This window comes from Leopardus geoffroyi, chromosome B4 (genome assembly GCF_018350155.1).
Source record: "Leopardus geoffroyi isolate Oge1 chromosome B4, O.geoffroyi_Oge1_pat1.0, whole genome shotgun sequence".
Taxonomy (NCBI): Eukaryota; Metazoa; Chordata; class Mammalia; order Carnivora; family Felidae; genus Leopardus; species Leopardus geoffroyi.
In genome coordinates this window covers 96,817,287-96,840,359 of record NC_059341.1, presented here as the reverse complement: position 1 = coordinate 96,840,359, position 23,073 = coordinate 96,817,287, and the positions used below count along the sequence as shown (strand labels likewise).

The following is a 23,073-nucleotide window of genomic DNA, read 5'->3' as shown; positions in this document are numbered from 1 at the left end:
TTTAAAAATTACATATTTTAGGTAAAATGTGAGGTGGGAGGAGAGAATAGCAATTAGAGCTTAAATCAAATAGATCCAAACCAAACATATTTACATGCATGACAGAAGACTGAATTCTATACACTATAGAAGAAAATCAGTCTTCTTACTTCACGTACAATCTTACGTTAGAATATTTCCAAACTATACCAGTTGCCTACATAGCAAGGATAAATCAGTCATGTGTGCATCTTAAAGATACTACGTCAGTAGCTCCACTTGATAAAGCAAGTATTTCTTCCCCAGGCCTGTGCCACTACTATTGGCCTTAAAATCTTTGAAGAGGAGGAACCACCCATGCCACTTCTTCAGTTAAAACATTTTCAGGCTTTAAAATATTAACAGGGGATTCCGTTGTGGTGGTGGGGGTGAAGGGGAGCTTATATTGTATAGCTTTTAGACAAGATGAATAATTTTTCACCCAGGAAACAGTAAAAGGTCCTCAAAGTATCATCAAGTCCTTGCTATGTCATTTTTCCTTCACAGGACTTTTATATTTTGAAGAATTGTCACTAGATCATTACAATCATTCTTTTGTGAATTAGTGCAGATGAATTAATACAGATGAGTATGTTACTTCTTGCGAACTCATGAAATAGTTATTTAAAAACTGATGATTTCACTCTATTTTCTCCCAAAAAGAGCCAAGAAGGGAACCGATAATTTAACTTTTAATATCCTTAAAAGGCATTGGAAAGATTATCAGAAAATCCAGGTATTTGTTAAGCTATCTTTCTGGCCTAGGTCTTCAATTTCAGATAGGAAAAAAGGGACCCATACTCCTCATTTGAAAAGTGCATTTAGAAATACACAACCTGGGGTGCCTGGGTGGCTCAGTCTGTTGAGTGTCAGACTCTTGATTTTGGTTCAGGGCATGATCTCACGGTTTGTGGGTTTGAGCTCCACATTAGGCTCTGCACTAACAGCATGAAGCCTGCTTCAGATTCTTTCTCTCCCTCTCTCTCTGCTCCTTCTCCTACTCTCAAATAAATAAATACATAAACATTAAAAAAAAAGAATACACAACTTAGGGGCTCACGGCTGGCTCAATTGGTGGAGCATGTGACTCTTGATCTTGGGTTTATGAATTCAAGCCCCACAGAGAGCCTACAAAGAAAGAAAGAAAGAAAGAAAGAAAGAAAGAAAGAAAGAAAGAAAGAAAGAAAGAAAGAAAGAAAGAAAGAAAGAAAGACACAAATTATACTGTGATACACTCTCCAAATTGGCCTACTATGACTTAGGAATGGAATGTGTCCTGGATTATTATCTGGCGACAAGATATCATCTGTTAAAAGCAAAGAAAACAATACAATTGCTTTTTAAAATTCATTTTTTTCCCTAGCTTTAATAAAAAGCAGCTGTCTAAATAAGCAAAAAGCATTTGTTTCTTCACTGCTATTACAAAATTTGGAAAAGCAATTTGGGCTTAAGGCTCACTTAATTGTCCCCTTGAAGCTAGAAAATAAGTTATTCTATTTTAATTTGGCTTGAAAATGTATTATTTGCAAGACTCAAAATCATTCTGTCCAGATTTACCTTAAATTCACTATCTGCTTCAGCTACTGTCATTCTAATTACCGCACCCCAAAAGTTTGACATGTACATATCTGATCAAACCCAGAATGTGAACACGTGTGCTCAGCTGACCTCATATCTACAGATAAACTACTTACCTCCTAGACAATAGGCAAAGTTATCTTTCCCCATCTCTAAGCTCTAACTCTAAAGGAATGCTGGTTCCTCTGCTGTATGTGCACTGGGAACAGAGCAGGTACTCAATAAATGAGTGAAAGTGATAGAATAGTCATGATGAGCAGAATGTGTTTTAATTCTTTTTTATAAGACCATCCAGAAACAATTAACAAAATCATTTAAACTGCTGCTTAATTTCCCCCTTGAATTATTTTCATTATAAGTCAAATATGAATAAATTTGTTGTTCTGGGGCGATACACTTAACTTTGTGTCAAGGCACTCACATGCTAAGCTAGAGCTTAACAGTGACAGAAATACCTGGAAAGTAATTGTGGGGGATAACTGTAATGCTCAAGTAAGATAATATGCTAAGAGAACAAGGCCAGCTCAGACTTACACAGGTATTACCACACTCCTCTTTCCCAACCCTATTTCCACAAGATATAGAAACCAGTGACTCGACTTTCCCAGAATGCTAGTTATTCTTCAAGCTTAATTTATGATAAACATAAAACATATTAAGAATCTAGTTAACTTCTAGTTCAAGAACTGTCGCCACTGATTTAACGTCCTTTAAAGAAATATGATTCTGGTTTGTTCTCGGTAAATAGGTCAGTTGGATTGAGGTTGGAATTTGATATAGAGGTTGATTTCAGAAAACGGACAATTCATAAAGGCCAAATATAAATAAAAACATATATGAGAGATACAGACACACACCAACTGTTAACAATTGTTACCTTTTGAGAGGAATGGGGAGGGGCGCCTCGGTGACTCAGTAGGTTAAGCTCTTGACTCTTGATTTTGGTTCAGGTCATGATCTCAAGATTCGTGAGACGGAGCCCCGCTTTGGGCTCTGCTCTAACAGCGCAGTCTCTCTCACAAAATAAATAAATAAACTCTAAAAAAAAAAAAAAAAAAGGAATGGGGATGGGGAATGGGGGAATGTTGGGGGAAGGGAAATCTGAAAATGCACTGTTCTTGTTTTCATTAAAGACAGACCAAACATAAGTTTTAATTTTTGGTGCCATGAAGTCTTGTTATGTAACTATTCCAAGTTGTGTAGAGACTTGTTTTATCTTGCTCTGTACTCTTTCCCTGTCGGCTATACCTTCCCTCTTTTTCGTTCCCTCCCTCAAATAAAAACCTATTCTGAATAAAGACTGCTAAATTTTTGAATTGTATATATTGTCAACAGTAGGCCAAAAGTAATGTACTTCAAATGAATTATAAGTAGATGCCTTTTTTCCCCCCGACTGTTCATTTATTTTTAAGAGACACAGAGACAGAGCATGAGTTGGGGAGGGGCAGAGAGAGAGAGACAGAATCCGAAGCAGGCTCCAGACTCTGAGCTGTCAGCACAGAGTTCGACACGGGGCTCAAATCCACAAACTGTGAAGATCATGACCTGCGCCAAAGTCAGACACTTAATCGACGGAGCCATCCACGTGCCCCAGCAAATGCCTTTCTAATATCCCAAATTCACATGCTTAAGGAAGACCCTGATTCTGTCTAAGCGCTGGCTTGCATCTACATTCTAGGAGTCTAGTGAAATCTACCTAAGTGACAAGATTCCTTTTGGGAAGGTTTCATGGAAAGTCAGAAGTTATCCTGAAAGGCAAACATCCCAAAGAGATGTGACAGAAAATAAAATGAAAGTATGCATATACTGACATAACAGTTTCTAAACATGTTGGTGAGAGAAAAAAGCAAGTTGCAAAACATATGCGTAGTAAGACAGAATTTATATAAAAATTTAGAACCCACAAAACTATGTATTTCTATAGGTAAATATATATGTATATAAATGCACAGCAAAAAGGTAATTGAAGAGAGTATATACTACAAAGCAATGTTTTCCATTTGGGAGAGGGTGCCTGAGGGGTACTTTCACAATATTTATTCTTTTTTTCCTAGAATATATTCTCAGATAATTAAAAAAAAAATGAGCTTTTACATTTCTAGGAAGTACTACATGTGATGGTTTCCTTAAAAGAGCTTGCTACCACCGATACAGTTTAGCAAATACCACTGTTGTCTGTATTTCAACATTACTGTACTTTATCTCTGCTGTCCCTCACCTTTCTCTCATTGCTCTACACAAGCTCGAACTTAAGGAAGTCATATTAGCTTTTTCTTGAGTATTTGATAATGAAGAGATGATACAGTTGTCTGGAAGTATCAAAATCAAGGTGAGAACTGATACACTGGGAATAAAGATAGACAGGTTCATCTTTTGGCTTTAATGTAAAGCACTTAGAAATACGTGCAGGCCTCTGAAGAGGACAAGATGCTTAAAGAATAAGATTCTTACTGGGTGTGCCATGTAACATCAACTTGCCATGTTAATGTATCTACTGAAAATTTGTGGTAGAAAGGCTAATATTTAAAAGCACGCTCAGCTTCTCAGAAGAGATACGCAGCTTCTCAGAGAGCATACGCAGTGCTAAAAGTCTATCAAATTAAAGTGGTATTTGTTTAGAAGAGAAGCATTGTTGCTTGAAAGTGGAAACTCTTAAAACAATATTTTTACATTTTTTCATTACATATGATTAATATTATAGTACTTGCATTTAGGAAAATTTGCTCAGAATTCTGATTGTTTTGTTTTCTTTGAAAAGGGAAAAGACATCGAAGCCAGACATATATGTAAGATGAATTTTGGTCCAAATACATTATTGTTTTTGTTGACTGAAAATTATAGAACAGCAAAATACTAGAATCAACGCCTATTACAAAATCAAGTGAATGTATATATTCAATGAATCCCAGCTTTTAGTTATTAAAACCTAGGTAATACATTTTGAAATTTAGAAAAGAATAAAGATCTACTTAGTCCCTGTACTTTAGACATTATTGTAAGGCTCCTGCTGGTTGCAACGATCTACACCCTTTTCTAGAAGATCTCAACAGCTTTACTAGCCACAAAATATGTATTCCCTCTTTGCCAGACTGCATCTATAAAGAAAATTATATGGCAAACGGAGGTCAAAAGATGAATTTCAAAAGTTAAAGGTACAGATCAACATCTCACTTCTGGAGAGAATATAAGTGGTAATTATAAGGGTAAATTCTATTATTTGGAGATAACATCAATGATCTAGATTCCTGGTAGCATTTACAATACAGAAAATTGCAAATCCTATTACATAGTATGCCAATTCATTTTGTGTATGTTCTAAATATTTGGTACAATGCATAACTTGCCTTATTTAGAAATGATAATGTATTTCAAAACAATTATAAAAATGTCAGGTTGTAGAGTTTCATATCTACCTGACTTCTAGTCTACTCCTCACTAACCTCCTGTCATATATCCCAAATTTTATCTTTTCTTGCTGAAAACCTATATCATTCTTCTTTCTTACTCTAATGCCAAATAAAATGTAATCATTAATAACATATAGCTAATATTAAAAACAAACAAAAAAAAAAGGACTTCAATTTAGCTATAACAGCCATAGCTTTAGGGTGTTTTCAGGTGATTTCCCCAGAACAAAACAAATTCAAACACTCATATTTCATACAATCACATGATGCTTTTTTTTTGAGATTGCTGTTTACCCCCAAATTGTTGCAATATACATTTTTAAAAACAATGATCTTCCTCTATAATCACAAAGCAAAACGAGATGCAGAATACTCATCATCATGACAGAAACGATTGTATACTTTTAACATAATATTCAGGTATTTTTAATGACTATCTTATACCAATTTTTAATTATATATACTAAATGTATACACTTACTAGCTGAAAAATATATTGGTTTTACCTACCTACTACTTTTAATATACAATACAACAACTCATGTCTTCTTCCTAATAGTACAATTCATAAGGACAGGAACACAAAAGATATGTTAAAGAAGTGAAGAAAGTATCAGAGAAATTTCCTCAGCCTTAGTTTCTCATCTCTTTGTCTCTCCTTTATGCACATACTGCAATTGGCTGGTCCTCTTTCATTCCTCCTTCATCCTACCTAGAGAACCCTCAGACTTTAGAGCAAGGACAGGTATTCCCTATTATTTATTGTTGCTATTGAATTAGCTTAAATTACAAGGTGAAAAGCAGAATGAAATGCTTGAGGTTAAGAATGATAGACAGAAACTAAGGGAGAGTAAAGAAAAAAATATATGGAGAGTGGTTGTACCCCATCAATAATTATCTGGCAACTTTGGAGCAGAGGTTCTTATCTGGACTTAATATCATTAACATAGGGTCAAAAATTGAGAGTACAACTCTTCAATTATCAGGCTTTATGATTTTACTTTTTGAAATCAAGCTCAATTTCATCTCTTATTAGTTTAAAAAACAGTTCACTCTGAACAAGAGCTTCTTTCCCATCTGCACGTATGATAGTAGAAATGGCAAGGCTTTCTTTACTACCTGTGAAGAACCAGAAGAGCAAAAACAATTTTTCCTGTATTTATACTCATGATTCCTCTGGTCTCCCATGATGCCCTGCATAAACACAAACTTCATAGGAAACTGAGAGACTATACAATCAACAAAACAAAACAAAATAAAACAAATGTTAGCTTATCTCTCTGACTCTTCCCATACCAACCTCCCCAAACACACACAACAGAGAGAACAGTGTGTTGAGTTTGGGAAGGAGAGGAACTAAAGAAGGTAAAGTGAGGGCTCACAGAACCCTTAATACTAAGTTAAAATTTTAACAGCATAGCATAAAGGTGTCAATCCATTCAACTTTAAACCCATTTGGGAAACCTTAAGCTCTTAACTTAAAAATATGGTAGTACTTCTTTAGTAACTATAACCTCTTTACATCCTCTTAATTGCTCATGCCAACGACTTTATTGCATACTACTGCTTCTTGTAAGAAGTAAATCCAGGAACCATTCCATTTTATCTTAGACATAACATTTACTAGTTTTCCAAGCATGACAGAAATGGAAAAATATATATATTAGAACAAGAACAATGTATGTTAATTTCCACAATTTGTGATCCTTCTGTGAGCACTGTCTGATTCTATTAAAATTAACAAATTTAAGTTCAGTCCTACGCTTAGGAAAAAAAAAAAAAAACCTAATGAGACTAATTTACAAAGTATACAAGAATATAATTTTATAATAAATCTTTCCAGTGTTTGCTATAACCGCATTACATGAAATGTTTCCCTTCACAGAAACTCAGGACAGCTCTTATAAAATGGAACAAACTTTTCTGTGTTCATCTCTGGCAAGCAATGAACAAATACAATTTGCTCACAAAGGATTTAAAAGTGCTGCCCCAGGAGCATGAACTACCCATTAACATGCTGTATGAATGAGTCTTGGTGAGTGGCAACTGTCTGGTACCTCTTCCTCTCTTCTGACACCAGTGAACCCATCTCATATAAAGCCTAAGAGAAAACTAAAGCCATTGCAGAAGTGAAATTCAGCATGCTCCACTCAAATACTTCTAAGGTAACCACTCTAAAACAAAATCAGCAGAATTCATCTCTTTTATCCAAAAAAATCCCCCCCAAACAAAAATAAAAACAAACAAAAAAGCCCCCCCAAACCCCAACAAACCAAAAGGCAAATGCTGTTGTTCAATCATCAGAAAGACTTACAGAGGCAAAAATATGACAACAGCAATAATTCAAGTAAAGTATATGTGAAAATTGAAACACGCCACTTTCAAGTTAAGACAAAAGTGAAGGGGAGCTATGATCTTTATGTCAGAGTCAAAAAGCTTAGGCATTATCACCAAATGTTAATTCACTTTACAGTCATCAATGAGACTACTGTATGTAGTTTTGCACCTTGCGCTTGTAAAAGCAGATAAAATATTTAATATGTAATTTTACAATGTATTTTACCAGCTCAGCATACAGGTTGTATATAGATTATATCAAAGTAGTAGACAGTTAAGGGGCCTGTGCAAACCCTGCAAAAATAGTACTTCAGGTATCTGCTAATTTAAAAAAAAAAAAAAAAAAAAAAAAGAAAACAAAAACAGTTTGCTGTTTAGAAGTGATACAATTCAAACTACCACAAAATACAAAGGGCTGCAAAAATGTATACCATTCCAACAACATATATAAGTTATTAAATAAAGATTTGATTTAAAAGAATATAAATGAAGCCTTTAAGTAGGTCTTTTCTACATGCATATTATTCCTTATTAAAGAAAAAAATATGTAAAAAGGCCATTGGTAATTGCTTTGTTAACATTTGTAGAAAAATGCCAATTCTCTGGTCACAAACTCCACTAAGTTTAGGACTTAAGGTCTCTGCAGTGTTATAAACGTAATTTAAAATACTGTTAATTCTATAATTCCATTGGTAAAATAATGTGACTTGGAATATGGCAGTCTTCATGTTGAGGGCAATGATCCACAGTTTGTTTGTTTAATCTCTTAAGTGTGATCAGTTATCCAGAAGAACAGCACCCTCCGCCACCACTCTGGGCTTGAGGTTCATCATCGATAATCTGTACACCCCGCCTTGTGGCTCCTGGTTGACTGGAGCCATTGCCTTTTGCTCTCTCATCCACTTGTGCTGTTTCTATCATCCCTAAGAGAAGGAGAAAACAGAAATTTAAGACCACAATCTATGAATTTTCTCTTTCTATAATTTCAGTATGCCACCACAATAGCCATTTCTGACTTCCAACCAACAGGAAAACTAAATATAATGAACATTTTGTCAGCTCACTGAATAGCTTTTCCTGCAAGTTTAAAAAACTTAATAGCAACTGCATTTGTCCAGTTGCATAATGGCCACAGTGACATCAAGAGAGAGAAAAAGGTTTTTACTTTGAACAAATGTCTGTATACAAGTAATACCCTCAAGATTTTCTAATATACTTGGCGATATGTCAAAGTTTGTATTATTCTGGGGTGCCTGGGTGACTCAATCAGTTTAGCACCTGCTTCAGCTCAGGTCATGATCTCATGGTTCATGAGTTTGAGCCCCGCATCGGGCTCTGTGCTGACAATGCAGAGCCTGCTTGGGATTCTCTCTCTCTCCCTCTCTCTCTGCCCCTCCCTCATCACACCCTCTCTATCTCAAAGAAAAAAAAAAAAAACTAAAAGAAAAAATTAATTAAAAAAAATAGTTCATATTATTCTAAGTACAACTGATATTTAGGGAACAAGATTTACTCGTCAACAAATAATGTAATACCTTTATGCAAATAATATTTGAAAGAATGAAAGAGTTTAAGATGAGGGAGGAAGAACAGAGCTGGAAGACTCATACTATCTAACTTAAAGATATAGCACATAGTTACCCCAATGGAGAGTGAGATATTGGTGAAAGGAGAGCTCTAAAGATCATGGAGCAGAGTCTGGAAATAGACCCCCACATACATACTCACTTGATTTTTTTTTTTTTTTTTTTAGTAAAAAAAATTTTTTTTTTAACATTTATTCATTTTTGAGAGACCGAGAGAGACAGAGCACAAGAGGGGTGGTGGGGCAGAAAGAGAGGCAGACACAGAATCCAAAGCAGGCTCCAGGCTCTGAGCTGTCAGCACAGAGCCTGATGTGAGTGAGGCTCAAAGTCATGAACCATGAGATCATGATCTGAGCCAAAGTCAGAAACCTAACTGACTGAGCCACCCAGGTGCCCCTGGTCACTTGATTTTTGATGTACGTGCCAAGATTATTCAATGAAGAAAGAATAATCTTTTCAAGAAACAGTATTAGAACTGAACATTTACATATAAAAAATAAACCTTGATCTATCTATACCTCTGACCATATTCAAAAATTAAAAAATGAATTATGAACCTAGATGTAAAACATAAGGTGTGCACAGTTATCCAGAAATATCTAGAAAAAAAACATAGGAGGAAATCTCTGTAGGAAAAAAATCTTTGTGATTGTGATTTGGGCAAAGATTCCTCATATAAGACACAAAAACCACAAATCATAAAGAAAAAATGACAAATAAGACCTTATTAAAATTTAGAACTTCTGCTCTGAAGACACAGTTAAAAAATGAAAATATAAGGCACAGATTAGAAGTAAATATTCACAAAATATGTAGCAGGAAAAACGAAGAAAGAAAAGAGGGAGTCCTTAGAACAATGGTTTCCAAATTTAGTTGTACAGGAAAATCCAATGAGATGAAATTAGAAAACATTACAAATTCTAACTTCTACTTATTTTTCTTCAACCTTTCAAAATCTCTATTTTTTGTTTTACAAAAATGTGTAAAATATATGAGTATTTCTGTATGTTTAATAGTTTTTAAACAAGCATATTAGAAATACTCAAATTTTTTTCTAGGAAGATATATGAGATTTATAACACTTCTAAGCTATAGAGCTAGAACCGTGGTACTCACAGTATGGTCTGAGGACCAGCATCATTGCCACACGGGTGCCTGTTACAAATGAAAAGCTCAGGCCCACACCAAACCGACTCTATCAAATATGTATTTTAACAAGATCCCCAAGCGATTGATATGTATACACAAGCAGCAAGAATACAAATAAATTCTCAAATTTCAGTGTGCATCACAATCATATGGAAAAATTGTTAAAACATAGATTTTAGGTACCACCTCCAGAGATTTTGAGTCAGTTGGTTTAGTAGGGCAGAAGAATCTTCATTTCTAAAAAATCTCAAGGGATACTGATGCTGTTGGTCAGGAGACCTCATTAGAGAATTAAAGCTCTACAAGAATTATGAATGACCTTCAGTTTTTTGTAAAACTGAAATTTACTCCAAAGTTTGTGTTTAGGTCCATTTTTCTAGAGACAAAAACCATAGTTTCATCAAATTCTCAAGAGTGTGTGGTCCATAAATTAAGGAATATAATTTGACAAAATCATTTCAATCCAACATTCCACAGACTAGCGTTTTCCTAACTATGGTATACACTCTATTGGTGATAAACATTTTCCCTTCTCTCTTTTAAAAAACTTTTTAATCTGAAAAACTTCGAACAGAAAAACAGAAAAAACAGCATAATGAAAATCCTTATGTCCATCATACAATTTCATCTATATTCAGCAAGCATCCCTAACACTATCTTTTTTTTTTTTTTAACATTTTTTTTTTTTTTGAGAGACAGAATGAGACAGAGCACGAGCTGGGGAGGGCCAGAGAGAGGGAGACCCAGAATCCGAAGCAGGCTCCAGGCTCTGAGCTTGTCAGCACAGAGCCCGACGCAGGGCTTGAATTTACAGCAGTTAAGACCATGACCTGAGCCAAAATCGAATGCTTAACTGACTGAGCCACCCAGGTGGCCCCCTACCACTATCTTGAATCAAATTCTAGACACATAATTTTATTTATAAATTATTTTAATAAGATCTCTAAAAAATAAGAACTCTTTTTTAAAAAGAACTTTTTTAGGGGTGCCTGGGTGGCTCAGTCGGTTGAGTGTCCGACTTCAGCTCAGGTCATGACCTCACAGCTCGTGAGTTCGAGCCCCGCGTCGGGCTCTGTTCTGACAGCTCAGAGCCTGAAGCCTGCTTCGGATTCTGTGTCTCCCTCTCTCTCTGCCCTTACCCACTGGCATTCTGTCTCTGCCTCTCTCAAAAATAAATAAACATTAAAAAAAATTTTTTAAGTTAATATTCTTTAAAAAATAAATAAAATAAATAAAAAGAACTTTTTAAAAAAGCAGAATCACAATAACTATAATCATAACTTAAAATTTTTATAATTTTAAAAATAAAGAATAATTCAATTTACTTAAACTAAAAACAAACAAAACACTTCACCCATTTCTCCCCCCTGCCCCGCAAACCCCTGCCTCTCTGTTTTCTGTATCTATGAGATTGATTTTATTATTTACTTTTAGATTCTACATACAGGAGAGATCATGTTATTTATCTTTCTCTGACTTATTTCACTAGGATAATGCCCTCAAGGTCTATCCATGTTGTCACAAATGACAAGATGTTCATTCTTTTTTATGGCTAAATAACATTCCACTCTCTCTATATATACAGCACGTTTTCTTTATCCATTCACCCACTGATGGAAACTTAAGTTGTTTCCATATCTTGGCTATTGTAAATAATGCTGCAACGAATAAGGTTTATCTTCCCATGTTAATGTTTCTGTTTTCTTTCACTTACTATCCAGGAGTAGAACTGCTGAATCATGTCATAGTTCTATTTGTAATTTTTTTAAGAAATCCATACTGTTTTCCCTAGTGGCTGGACATATTTACATTCCACCAATAGTGCACAAGCGTTCTCTTTTCTTCACATCCTCGCTAACACTTGTTTCTAGCCATTCTAATAGGTATGAAGTATCTCATACTTCATCTCATGATTAAGTTTTGGTTTGTATTTCCCTGATAATTAACGATACAGAACATCTCTTCATGTACCTATTGGCCAACTCTGTGTCTTCTTTGGAAAAATGTTTATTCAGATCTTTGACCAATTTTTTAATTGGATTGTCTGTAAGGTTTTCTTTTTAATCTATTGAGTTGCAGGAGTTCTTTACATACTTTGGACATTAGCCCCTTATGAGACATGATTTGCAAACACTTGCTCCCATTTGGTAGGTTGCCTTTTTATTTTGCTGATGGTTTTCTTTGCTGGACAGAAGCCTTTTAGTTTGATGTAGTCTAATGTCTCTTTTTGCTCTTGCTGCATTTGCTCTTGCTGTCAGATTAAAAAAATCATTGCTAAGACCTATGTCAAGGAGCTTACTGCCTATGTTTTCTCCTAGGAGTTTCAGGTCTTAGGCTTAACTCTTCAATTCATTTAAATTAATTTTTGTCTATGGTGTAGAATAGTGGTCCAGGTTCATTCATTTGTATGGGGCTGTCCAATTTCCCCAACACCATTTATTGAAGAGACAGTCCTTTCCTAGCTATATATTCTTGGCTCCTTTGTCGTAAGCTAATTGACCATATATGAATGAGTTTATTTCTGGGCTCTGCATTATGTCCCATTGATCTGTGTGTGTTTTTATGTCACTGTTTTACTATAGCTCTGTAATATAGTTGAAAATCAGGGAGTGTGATCATCTAGCTTTGTTCCTCACCTCAAGATTTCTTTGGCTATTCAGGATCCTTTATGGTTCTATACAAATTTTAGGGTTGGGTATTCTCCTTCTACGAAAAATGCCATTGTAATTTTTTTTAAATGTTTATTTATTTTTGAAAGGGTGCAAGTGGGGGGAGGGGCAGAGAGAGAAGGGGACAGAGGATCTGAAGTGGGCTCTGTGCTGACAGCAGAGAGCCTAATGCAGGGCTTAAACTCACAAGCTGGGAGATCATGACCTGAGCTGAAGTTGACTGAACTATCTAGGTGCCCCACCATTGTAATTTTTTTATTTTTTTATTTATTTATTTTTTTTCAATGTTTATTTATTTTTGGGACAGAGAGAGACAGAGCATGAATGGGGTAGGGGCAGAGAGAGAGGGAGACACAGAATCGGAAACAGGCTCCAGGCTCTGAGCCATCAGCCCAGAGCCTGATGCGGGGCTCGAACTCCCGGACCGTGAGATCGTGACCTGGCTGAAGTCGGACGCTTAACCGACTGCGCCACCCAGACGCCCCCCACCATTGTAATTTTGATAAGGACTGCATTGAATCTGCTTTGACTAGTATGGCATTTAATAATATTAATTCTTCTAGCCTATGAGCATGGAATATCTTTCCATTTATTTGTCTTCAATTTCTTTCTTTAATGTTTTATAGTTTTCAACATATAAGTCTTTCACCTCGTTTTCATGAAATTCATTCCTATGCATTTTATCATTTTTTTAATGTTTATTTTTGAGAGAGAGAGAGAAACAGAGACAGAGATAGAACGCAAGTGGGGGAGAGGCAGAGAGAGAGGGACACACAGAATCCAAAAGAGGCTCCAGGCTCTGAGCTGTCAGCACAGAGCCCGATGCAGGGCTCAAACTCAGAAACTGTGAGATCACCTGAGCTGAGGTCAGACACTTAACTGACTGAGCCACACAGGCGCCTGTATTTTATCATTTTTGATGTAACTGCAAATGGGATTGTTTTCTTAATTTCTCTTTTTGATAGTTCATTATTAGTGTCTAGAAACACAACTGATTTTTGCTTACTGATTTCTTATATCCTACAATGAACTATATTTGCTTATTAGTTCTAACAGTTTTTTGATGGGAGTCTTTAAGGGTTTTCTATATATAATATCATCTGCAAATACTGACAGTTTTACTTCTTCCTTTCTAACCATATGCCTTTTGTTTCTTTTTCTTTGCCTAACTGCTCTGACTAGGACTTACAATACTATGTTGAATAAAAGTGGCAAAAGTGAGCATCCCTTGTCTTGTTCCTGATCTTAAAGGAAATGCTTTCAGTTTTTCTCCATTGAGTATGATGCTAGTTGTGGGTATGTTGCATATGGCCTTTATTATGTTAAGGTACATTCCCTCTATACCCACTTGGTTAAGAAGTTTTTTTTTTTTTATCATAAATGGATGCTGAATTTTGTCAAATACTTCTCCTGCATCTACTGAAATGATCATATGATTTTATCCTTCATTTTGTTAACATGGTGTAGCACAATGACTAAGTTATGGATGTTGAACCATCCTTGCATCCCTGGAACAAATCCCATTTGATCATGGTGTTATGATCTTTCCAGTGTATTGCTGAATTCAGTTTACTAATATTTTGTTGAGGGTTTTTGCATTTATGTTCATCAAGGATACTGGCCTGTAATTTTCTTTTCTTGTGGTGTCCCTGTCTGGCTTTGGTGTCAGGGTAATGCTTGCTTTGCAAAATGAGTGTGGAGGAGTTTCCTTCTTTTCTACTTTTTGGAAGAATTTGAGAAGGACGGGTATTCTTTGAATGTTTAGTAGAACATTCTTTGAATGTTTAGTAGAATTCACTAGTGAAGCCATCTGGTCCTGGATTTCTATTTGTTGGGAGGTTTTTGATTACTGATTCAATCTCCTTACTAGTAATCAGTCTGTTCAGATTTTATATTTCATCATGACTCATTATTGGTAGGTTATATATTTCTAGGAATTTGTTGATGTCTTCTAGGTTGTCCAATTTATTGCATATAATTGTTCACAGTAGTGTCTTGTGATCTTTTGTATTTCTGTGGTATCAGTTGTAAAGCGTCTGCTTTCACATCTTCCTCCCTCCCTCTCCTTCCTTCCTTCCTTCCTTCCTTCCTTCCTTCCTTTCTTCCTTCCTCCCCTCCTCCCTCGCTGCCTCCTTTCCTCTCCTTCCTTCCTTCTTCCCTCCCTCCCCTTCCTCCCTCCCTCCCCTCCTTCCTTAAACAAGGGGTTCGACATCCAATCCATCTGGGAAATGCTGGTTCTTCTCCTTTAATGTCTATTTATTTGGAGAGAGAAAAGTGTGACTGGAGCAGGGGCAGAGAGAGAGGAGAGAGAAACAAAGAATCCCAAGCAGTCTCCGTGATGTCAGCACAGAGCCCTACATGGGTCTCAAACTCACGAACTGTGTATCATGACCTGAACTAAAATCAAGAGCTGGACTGAGCCACCCAGGCACCCGTCCACTTTCATTTTTATTTATTTGAGTACTCTTTGTTTTTGGTGAGTCTAACTAAAGTTTTTAGAATTTTATCTTTAAAGAACTAGCTCTTAGTTTCATTGATCTTTTTTCTTTTTTTTGTCTCTGCTTCATTTATTTCTACTCCAATTTTTGTTGTTCCCTTTCTTCCCCTAATTTTGGGCTTTGTTCTTCTTTTTCTAGTTCCTTGATATATAAAGTCATGTTGTTTCTTTGTGACTTTTTTAAAGTTTTATTTATTTTTTGTAATCTCTACTCCCAACATGGGGCTCAAACTCACAACGCTGAGATTGAGTCACATGCTCTTCCAACGGAGACAGCCAGGCATCCCTATATGAGACTCTTTTTGATTCCTGAGTTAGGTATCGCTATAAACTTCCCTCTTAGAACTGCTTTTGCTACATCCTATAAAGTTTGGTATGTTACATTTACATTTTTGTTTATCTAAAAGTATATTTTTATTTCTCTTGATTTCTTCTTCGACTTGCTGGCTGTTCATTAGCAAGTTGTTTATTCTCCACATATTTGTGAAATTTTCAGTTTTCTTTGTGTAGCTAATTTCTAGTTTTATACCATTGTGGTTGGAAAAGATGCTTGATATTTCAGTCCTCTTGAATTTATTAAGACTTGTTTTGTGGCATGATATACAATTTTGGAAAGTGTTCCAGGTGAACTTGGGAAAAATGTGCATTGTGTTGCTTTTGGATAGAATGTTCTCTAAAAACCTGTTAAGTACATCTGATTTAACATGTCATTTAAGGCCAATGTTTCCTTACTGCTTTTCTGTCTGCATATGTACCCATTGATGTAAATGGGGTATTAAAGTCCCCCACCATTATTTTTATTGCTATTTCTTTCTTTAGGTCTGTTGATATTTGCTTTATATATTTAGGTGCTCCTGTGTTGGGTGCACAAATATTACAAATGTCTTATCTTCTTGTTGGAATGATCCCTTTATCATTATGCAATGCCACTGTCTCTTATTACAGTCTTTGTTTTAAATTCTATTTTGTCTGATATATGAATAGCTACTTCAACTTTCTTTTGGTTTCCGTTTACATGGAATGTCTTTTTCATCCCTTCACTTTCAGTCTGTGTGTATCCTTACATCTAAACTGATACTAACAAACCGGATCCAACAATACATGAAAACAATTATTCACCATAATCAAGAAGGATTTATTCCTGGGATGAAGAGCTGGTTCAATATCTACAAATTAATCAATGTGATACACCACATTAAGAAAAAAAAAGGGGGGTGCCTGGGTGGCGCAGTTGGTTAAGCGTCCGACTTCAGCCAGGTCACGATCTCGCGGTCCGTGAGTTCGAGCCCCGCGTCAGGCTCTGGGCTGATGGCTCAGAGCCTGGAGCCTGTTTCCGATTCTGTGTCTCCCTCTCTCTGCCCCTCCCCCGTTCATGCTCTGTCTCTCTCTGTCCCAAAAAAAATAAATAAACATTGAAAAAAAAAATTAAAAAAAGAAAAAAAAAAGGATAAGAACCACAATGATCCTCTCAATAGACGCAGAAAAAGCATTTGACAAAATACAGTATCCTTTCTTGATAAAACCCTCAAGAAAGTAGGAATGGAAGGAACATTCCTCAACATCATAAAGGCCATATACAAAAGACCCACAGCTAACATCATCCTCAATGGGGAGAAACTGAGAGCTTTCCCCCTAAGATCAGGGACATGGCAAGGATGTCCACTCTCACTGCTGTTGTTCAACATAGTGTTGGAAGTCCTAGTCACAGCAATCAGACAACAAAAAGAAATAAAAGACATCCAAACCGGCAAGGAAGAAGTCAAACTTTCACTCTTTACAGATGATATGATACTCTATGTGGAAAACCCAAAAGACTCCACACAAAAAACTGCTAGAACTGATACATGAATTCAGCAAAGTTGCAGGATATAAAATACAGGAATTGGTTACATTTCCATACACCCATAATGAAGCAGCAGAAAGAGAAATCAAGGTATCTGTTCCATTTACAGTTGCACCAAAAACCATAAAGTACCTAGGAATAACCCTAACCAAAGTGGTAAAAGATCTACACACTGAAAAGTATAGAAAGCTTATGAAAGAAATTGAAGAAGACACAAAGAAATGGAAAAACATTCCACACTGATGGATTGGGAAAAAAAAATATTGTTAAAATATTACCCATACTACCAAAGCAATCTACACATTCAATGCAATCCCTATCAAAATAATACCAGCATTCTTCACAGAACTAGAACAAACAGTCCTAAAATTCATATGGAACCAGAAAAGACCTTGAATAGCCAAAGGAATGTTGAAAAAAAGAAAACCAAAGCCGAAGGCATCACAATTCCGGACTTCAAGCTATATTACAAAGCTGTAATCATCAAGACAGTATGGTACTGGCAAAAAAGCAGACACATTAGATCAATGGAACAGAATAGAGAACCCAGAAATGGGCCCACAAATATATGGCCAACTGATCTGCAACAAAGCAGGAAAGGATATCCAATGGGAAAAAGACAGTCTCATCAGCAAATGGTGTTGGGAAAAATGGACAGTGTGACATGCAGAATGAACCTGGGCCACTTTCTTACACCATACACAAAAATAAACTCAAAATGGATGAAAGACCTAAACAAATGTAAGATAGGAAGTCATCAAAGTCCTAGAGGAGAAAATAGGCAACAACCTCTTGACCTCAGCCACACCAACTTCTTACTTGACATGTCACCCAGAGGCACAGGAAACAAAAGCAAAAATGAACTATTAGGACCTTATCAAGATAAAAAGCCTTCAGGCAGTGAAGGAAACAATCAGCAAAACTAAAAGGCAAATGACAGAATGGGAGAAGATATTTGCAAATGGCATACTGGATAAAGGGTTAGTATACAAAATCTGTAATGAACTCATCAAAGTCAATACCCAAAAATAAATAATCCAGTGAAAAAATAGACAAAAGACACGACTAGACACTTTCCAAAGGAGACATCCAGATGACTAACAGACACATGAAAAAATGCTCAACATCACTCATCATCAGGGAAATACAAATCAAAACCACATTGAGATACCACCTCACACCTGTCAGAATGGCTAAAATTAACAACTCAGGCAACAACAGATGTTGGTGAGGATGCAGAGAAAAGGGAACCCTTTTGCACTGCTGGTGGGAATGCAAACTGGTGCAGCCATTCTGGAAAACAGTATGGAGATTCCTCAAAAAATTAAAAATAGAACTACCCTATAACCCAGCAATTGCACTACTAGGTATTTATCCAAAGGTTCCAAAAATACTGATTCGAAGGGCCACAGGCACCCCAATGTTTATAGCAGCACTATCGACCGCAGTCAAATCATGGAAAGAGCCCAAATGTCCATCAACTGATGAATGGATAAAGAAGATGTGGTATATATATATATATGTGTATATATATATATACACACAATGGAATACTGATCAAAAAGAATGAAATCTTGCCATTTGCAACAATGTGAATGGAAGAGTGTATTATGCTAAGTGAAATAAGTCAATCAGAGAAAAGCAGTATCATATTCCACTCAAATGTGGAATTTGAGAAACTCAACAGATGATCATAGGGGAAGGGAGGGAAAAGTAAGATAAAAACAGAGAGGGAGGCAAACCATAAGAAACTCTTAAATATAGAGAACAAACTGAGGTTTGGAGGGATGGTGGGTGGGGGGATAGGCTAAATGGGTGAGAGTCATTAAAGACAGCACTTGTTGTGATGAGCACTAGGTGTTATATGTAAGTGATGAATCATGAATTTCTACTCCTGAAATTATTACACTGTATGTTAACTAACTTGGATTTAAATTAAAAATAAGTAAAAATAAATAAATAAACCGAGTCTCTTATAGGCAGCATATACATAGGTCTGTTTTTTTTTTAAGACCTCTTTTTTTTTTAAGTTTATTTGAGAGAGTGTGTGCCCACACGTGTGAGTGGGGGAGGGGCAAAGAGAGAGGTAGAGAGAGAATCTCAAGCAGGTGCCACACTTTCAGTGCAGAACCTAACCCATGCCTTGAACCCATGAACCATGAGATCATGACCTGAGCTGAAATCGAGTCGATGCTTAACCAACTGAGCCACCCAGGCACCCTGGTCTTGTTTTTTTTTAATCCACTCAAGCCATTCTATGTCTTTTGACTTGAGAACCTAGTCCATTTACATTTAAAGTAGTTATAGGTATGTTTACTGCCATTCTATTTCTTAGCTGTTTTTGTAATTCCTCTTTGTTTCTTTCTTCTTCTCTTGCTCTTTCCTTTGAGGTTTGATGACATACTTCAGTGGTATGCTTATATTCCTTTGTCTTTATCATTTGTATATTTACTATAGGTTTTTGTTTTGTGGTTACAAAGAGGCTTACATATAACAACTTGTGTCTATAATAGTCTATTTTAAGTTGATAACATCTTAAAAAATTTTTTTTAATGTTTATTTATTTTTGAGAGAGGAAGAGACAGCATGAGCAGGAAGAGGCAGAGAGAGAGGGAGACAAAGAATACAAAGCAGGCTCCAGGCTCTGCGCTGTCAGCACAGAGCCTGACGCGGGGCTCGAACTCATGAACCGTGAGATCATGATCTGAGCCAAAGTCAGACGCTTAACCAACTGAGCACCCAGGCACCCTGTTAAGTTGATAACATCTTAAACTTGATCCTACTGTAATGCTCAACATTATTACTCCCCTATGTTTCTGATGTCATGTTTTACATCTTTTCATCTTACGTATACCTCAACTAATTATCACAATTATGGTTATCTTTACTACTTTTGTCTTCTAACTTTCACACTAACTTTATAATCAGTTAATATACTACCTTTACTATTCACCTTCCAGTGAGATTTCATCTCTCATGTGTATTCCTGCTACTAATTAGCACCCTTCCTTTTCAGATATAAGAAGTCCCTTCAACATATCTTTAAGGCAAGTTTGGTGGTGATGAACGTTAGCTTTTGCTTGTCTGGAAAATCCTTTATCTCTCCTTCACTTCTGAATGATACTTTTGCCAGGTAGAGAATTTTTGGTTGGAAGGTTTTTTACTTACAGTACTTTGAACATATCATGCCACTCCTTCTGCCCTGTGAAACTGCTGCTGAAAGGTCTGCTGATAATCTTATGGGGATTGCCCTGTATGTAACAAGTTGTTTTTGTCTTGCCCCTTTTAATAGTCTCTCCTTGTCTTTTGACATTTTAATTATAATGTATCTTCAGTGTGTATCACTTTAGGTTTCTCTTATTTGGAACTCTCTGGGCTTCCTGCACTTGGATGTCTGTTTCCTTACCCAGGTTGGGAAGTTTTTAGGCATTATTTTCTCAAATAAGATTTCTGCCCCCCTTCTCTCTCTCTCTCCTTCTGGGATCCCTAGAATGCGAATGTTAGACTGCTTGATATTGTTCCATAAATGCCTTCAACTATCTTCACCTTTTTTCATGTTTTTCCTTTTTGCTGCTCTGACTGGGTGTCACTGCCTTGTCTTTGAGTTGACTGATCATTTCTTCTGCGTCATCTAGGCTGAAGTTGAATACCTTTGGTGTATTTTTCAGTTCATTTACTGTTTTCTTTAGCTCTGACTTCTATTTGTTATATTTTCCATCTCCTGTTGAAATTGTGAGGATCTTTATAACCATTACTCTGAACTCTTTGTAAGGTAAATTACTTATCTCTGTCTTATTCAGGTTTTTTCCTGAGGTTTTATCTTGTTCTTTCATTTGGAACATATTCCTGTTTCTTCATTTTGTGTGACTCTCCATGTTGCTTTCTATACAGTAAATGGAACAGTCTGCTTCTCCAAGCAGCCTATTGTATTTTTAATAGCTCCCAGTAGTTGAGGATGTGCCAAGATGTATCAGTGTCCCAAATGGGAGGATCTCAGCACCTAGATTCAGGCTGACTGGAAGCCCGATCTTTAGGTATCAGCTTTTAAAAGTATGCAGATATACAGTCCTCTGGGACTGCAAGCAGAAGCCCCACTGGCTACCAGGGCCAGGTGATCTGGAAGTGTCCCCTGGGCAGCAGTCACTAAAATTAGGGCTCTAGACAAATGTATAAGCTCTTTCCTAGGTTATACTAGCAAGCCAGAGCAAGGTAGAAGAAGAGCACAAAGATGGTGCCCACAGCCTACATTCCTTGAATGCAGTTCCACAGGCCACTAAATGTGTGCCAAACCTAAAACCTGCCCCTCAGGCCACAGTCATGACTATTAGCGAATGGGCCTCCTTCACGAAAAAATTGAGCTTGTGGATCTGTTGCTTCTTGCTGTGGCCTGTGGGTGGTGGCTGTTTAAGAGCTCTTTCTCTGTTGATTACAGTCCTGTGGGACCCACAGACATAGGCCCCACTGGCCACCAGAGCCAGGTAATATAGAGGGGTCTCCTGGCAGCAGTTACAAAAATTGAGGTGCCAGACAGGGGTATGAGCTCCTTTTTGAGTAACACCAATTATTATAGTCCAATAGGACTAAGAATATAAGCTCCCCTGGCCTTTAGGCCAGGTGATTAAGAGGTGTTTCCTCGGTGGCAGGTGCAAAAATTGGGGTACCACATGTGTGCAAAAGCTCTCCTACCAGAGATACTGGTACTCTGGAGCACAGCAAAGGGGGAATGCAGCAAAGGAAAAGCATGAAGATGACACCTGCCAGCCTCCATCCCAGGAGAGTATTACACCAGCAGGCTCCTAGATGTGTGTGTTAGATTAGATGCCTGCCCTGCGGGCAGACACTTTTAAGCAGGTGAATCTCTTTCACTTTAAAACATTTTTTTTTTTAATTTGAGAGAACTAGAGCATAAACAGAGAAGGGGGCAGAGGGAGAGAGAGAGAATCTCAAGCAGGCTCCACACTCAGTGCTAAGCCTGACACAGGGCTTGATCCCATGACCCTGGGATCATGACCTGAGCTGAAATCAAGAGTTGGATGTTTAACTAACTAAACTACCCAGGTACCCTAAGCCTCCCTCACTTTAAGTTAGTGTGATCAGCTGCCTTTGACCTAGGCCCTGGGGCAGGTGAGTCCAAGCACACAGCCCTTTAAGAACAGTTTTTCAGGGCACCCGAGTGGCTCAGTCGGTTAAGCAGCTGACTTTGGCTCAGGTCATGATCTCACTTTTTGCTGAGTTCAAGTCCTGCACAGGGTGAGCTTGAGGCCTGCATTGGGTGAGCTTGAGTCCCGCCTTTTCTCTCTTCGCCCCTCACGGGATTCTCTCTGCCCCTTGCTCACTTGAGCCTTCTCTTCTCTATCTCAAAAAAAAAACCCAAAAAACAGTTTTTCAGACTTTCAGTATTGTAGGTCTTGGGATGTGAGACACGCTGATTTTCAAAGTTAGATATTTGGGGGACTCATCTCATTAATGTCTTAAAAGTTGAGATGCCCACTGTGGGGTTCATAATCTTCACTCCTTACGGAGAAGCTATAGGTTTTGAGTTCCCTTTTAGTTGTGGGTCATCACACCAGGGATGCGGTTTATGGCAAGATTGTGTTTCAGCCTCTTCTACCTTCTTCTGTGTCATTTTCTTATTATTTGTCCAAGGTATAGTTGTCATTCAGTAAGACTTTATGTTTTTTAAAGAGGAAATTGTATCATATGTACCTTTAGACTCAGTGTATCAATGAGAAAAGATAAGTTCAAGATCTTCTGATGTTACCATCTTGAAGCAAAACCTCAATAATTTCTTTCTTTTTTCTTTTTTTTTATATTTGAGAGAGCGTGAGGAAGGGGCAGAGAGAGAGGGAGCACTAGCAGCACAGAGCCTGATGTGAGGTTTTAACTCATGAACCGTGAGATCATGAACTGAGCTGAAACCAAGAGTCAGATGCTTAAACAACTGAACCACCCAGGCACCCATACTCAATGTGAGGCTTCAACTCACAAC

At 37.0% G+C, this 23,073-nt stretch overlaps 1 protein-coding gene across 1 annotated transcript in view; it reads right to left on the bottom strand.

Annotated features, from left to right (window-relative positions):
* Nucleotides 1-1,843: 1,843 nt before the first annotated feature.
* Nucleotides 1,844-23,073, bottom strand: part of RAB21 (RAB21, member RAS oncogene family) — a 45,879-nt gene continuing 24,649 nt past the window's right edge. Inside the window, exon 7 of the mRNA XM_045467123.1 lies at nt 1,844-8,263. Coding sequence (XP_045323079.1) covers nt 8,121-8,263 — 143 coding nt within the window. The 3' untranslated portion in view covers nt 1,844-8,120. The remainder of the gene's footprint in view (nt 8,264-23,073) is intronic.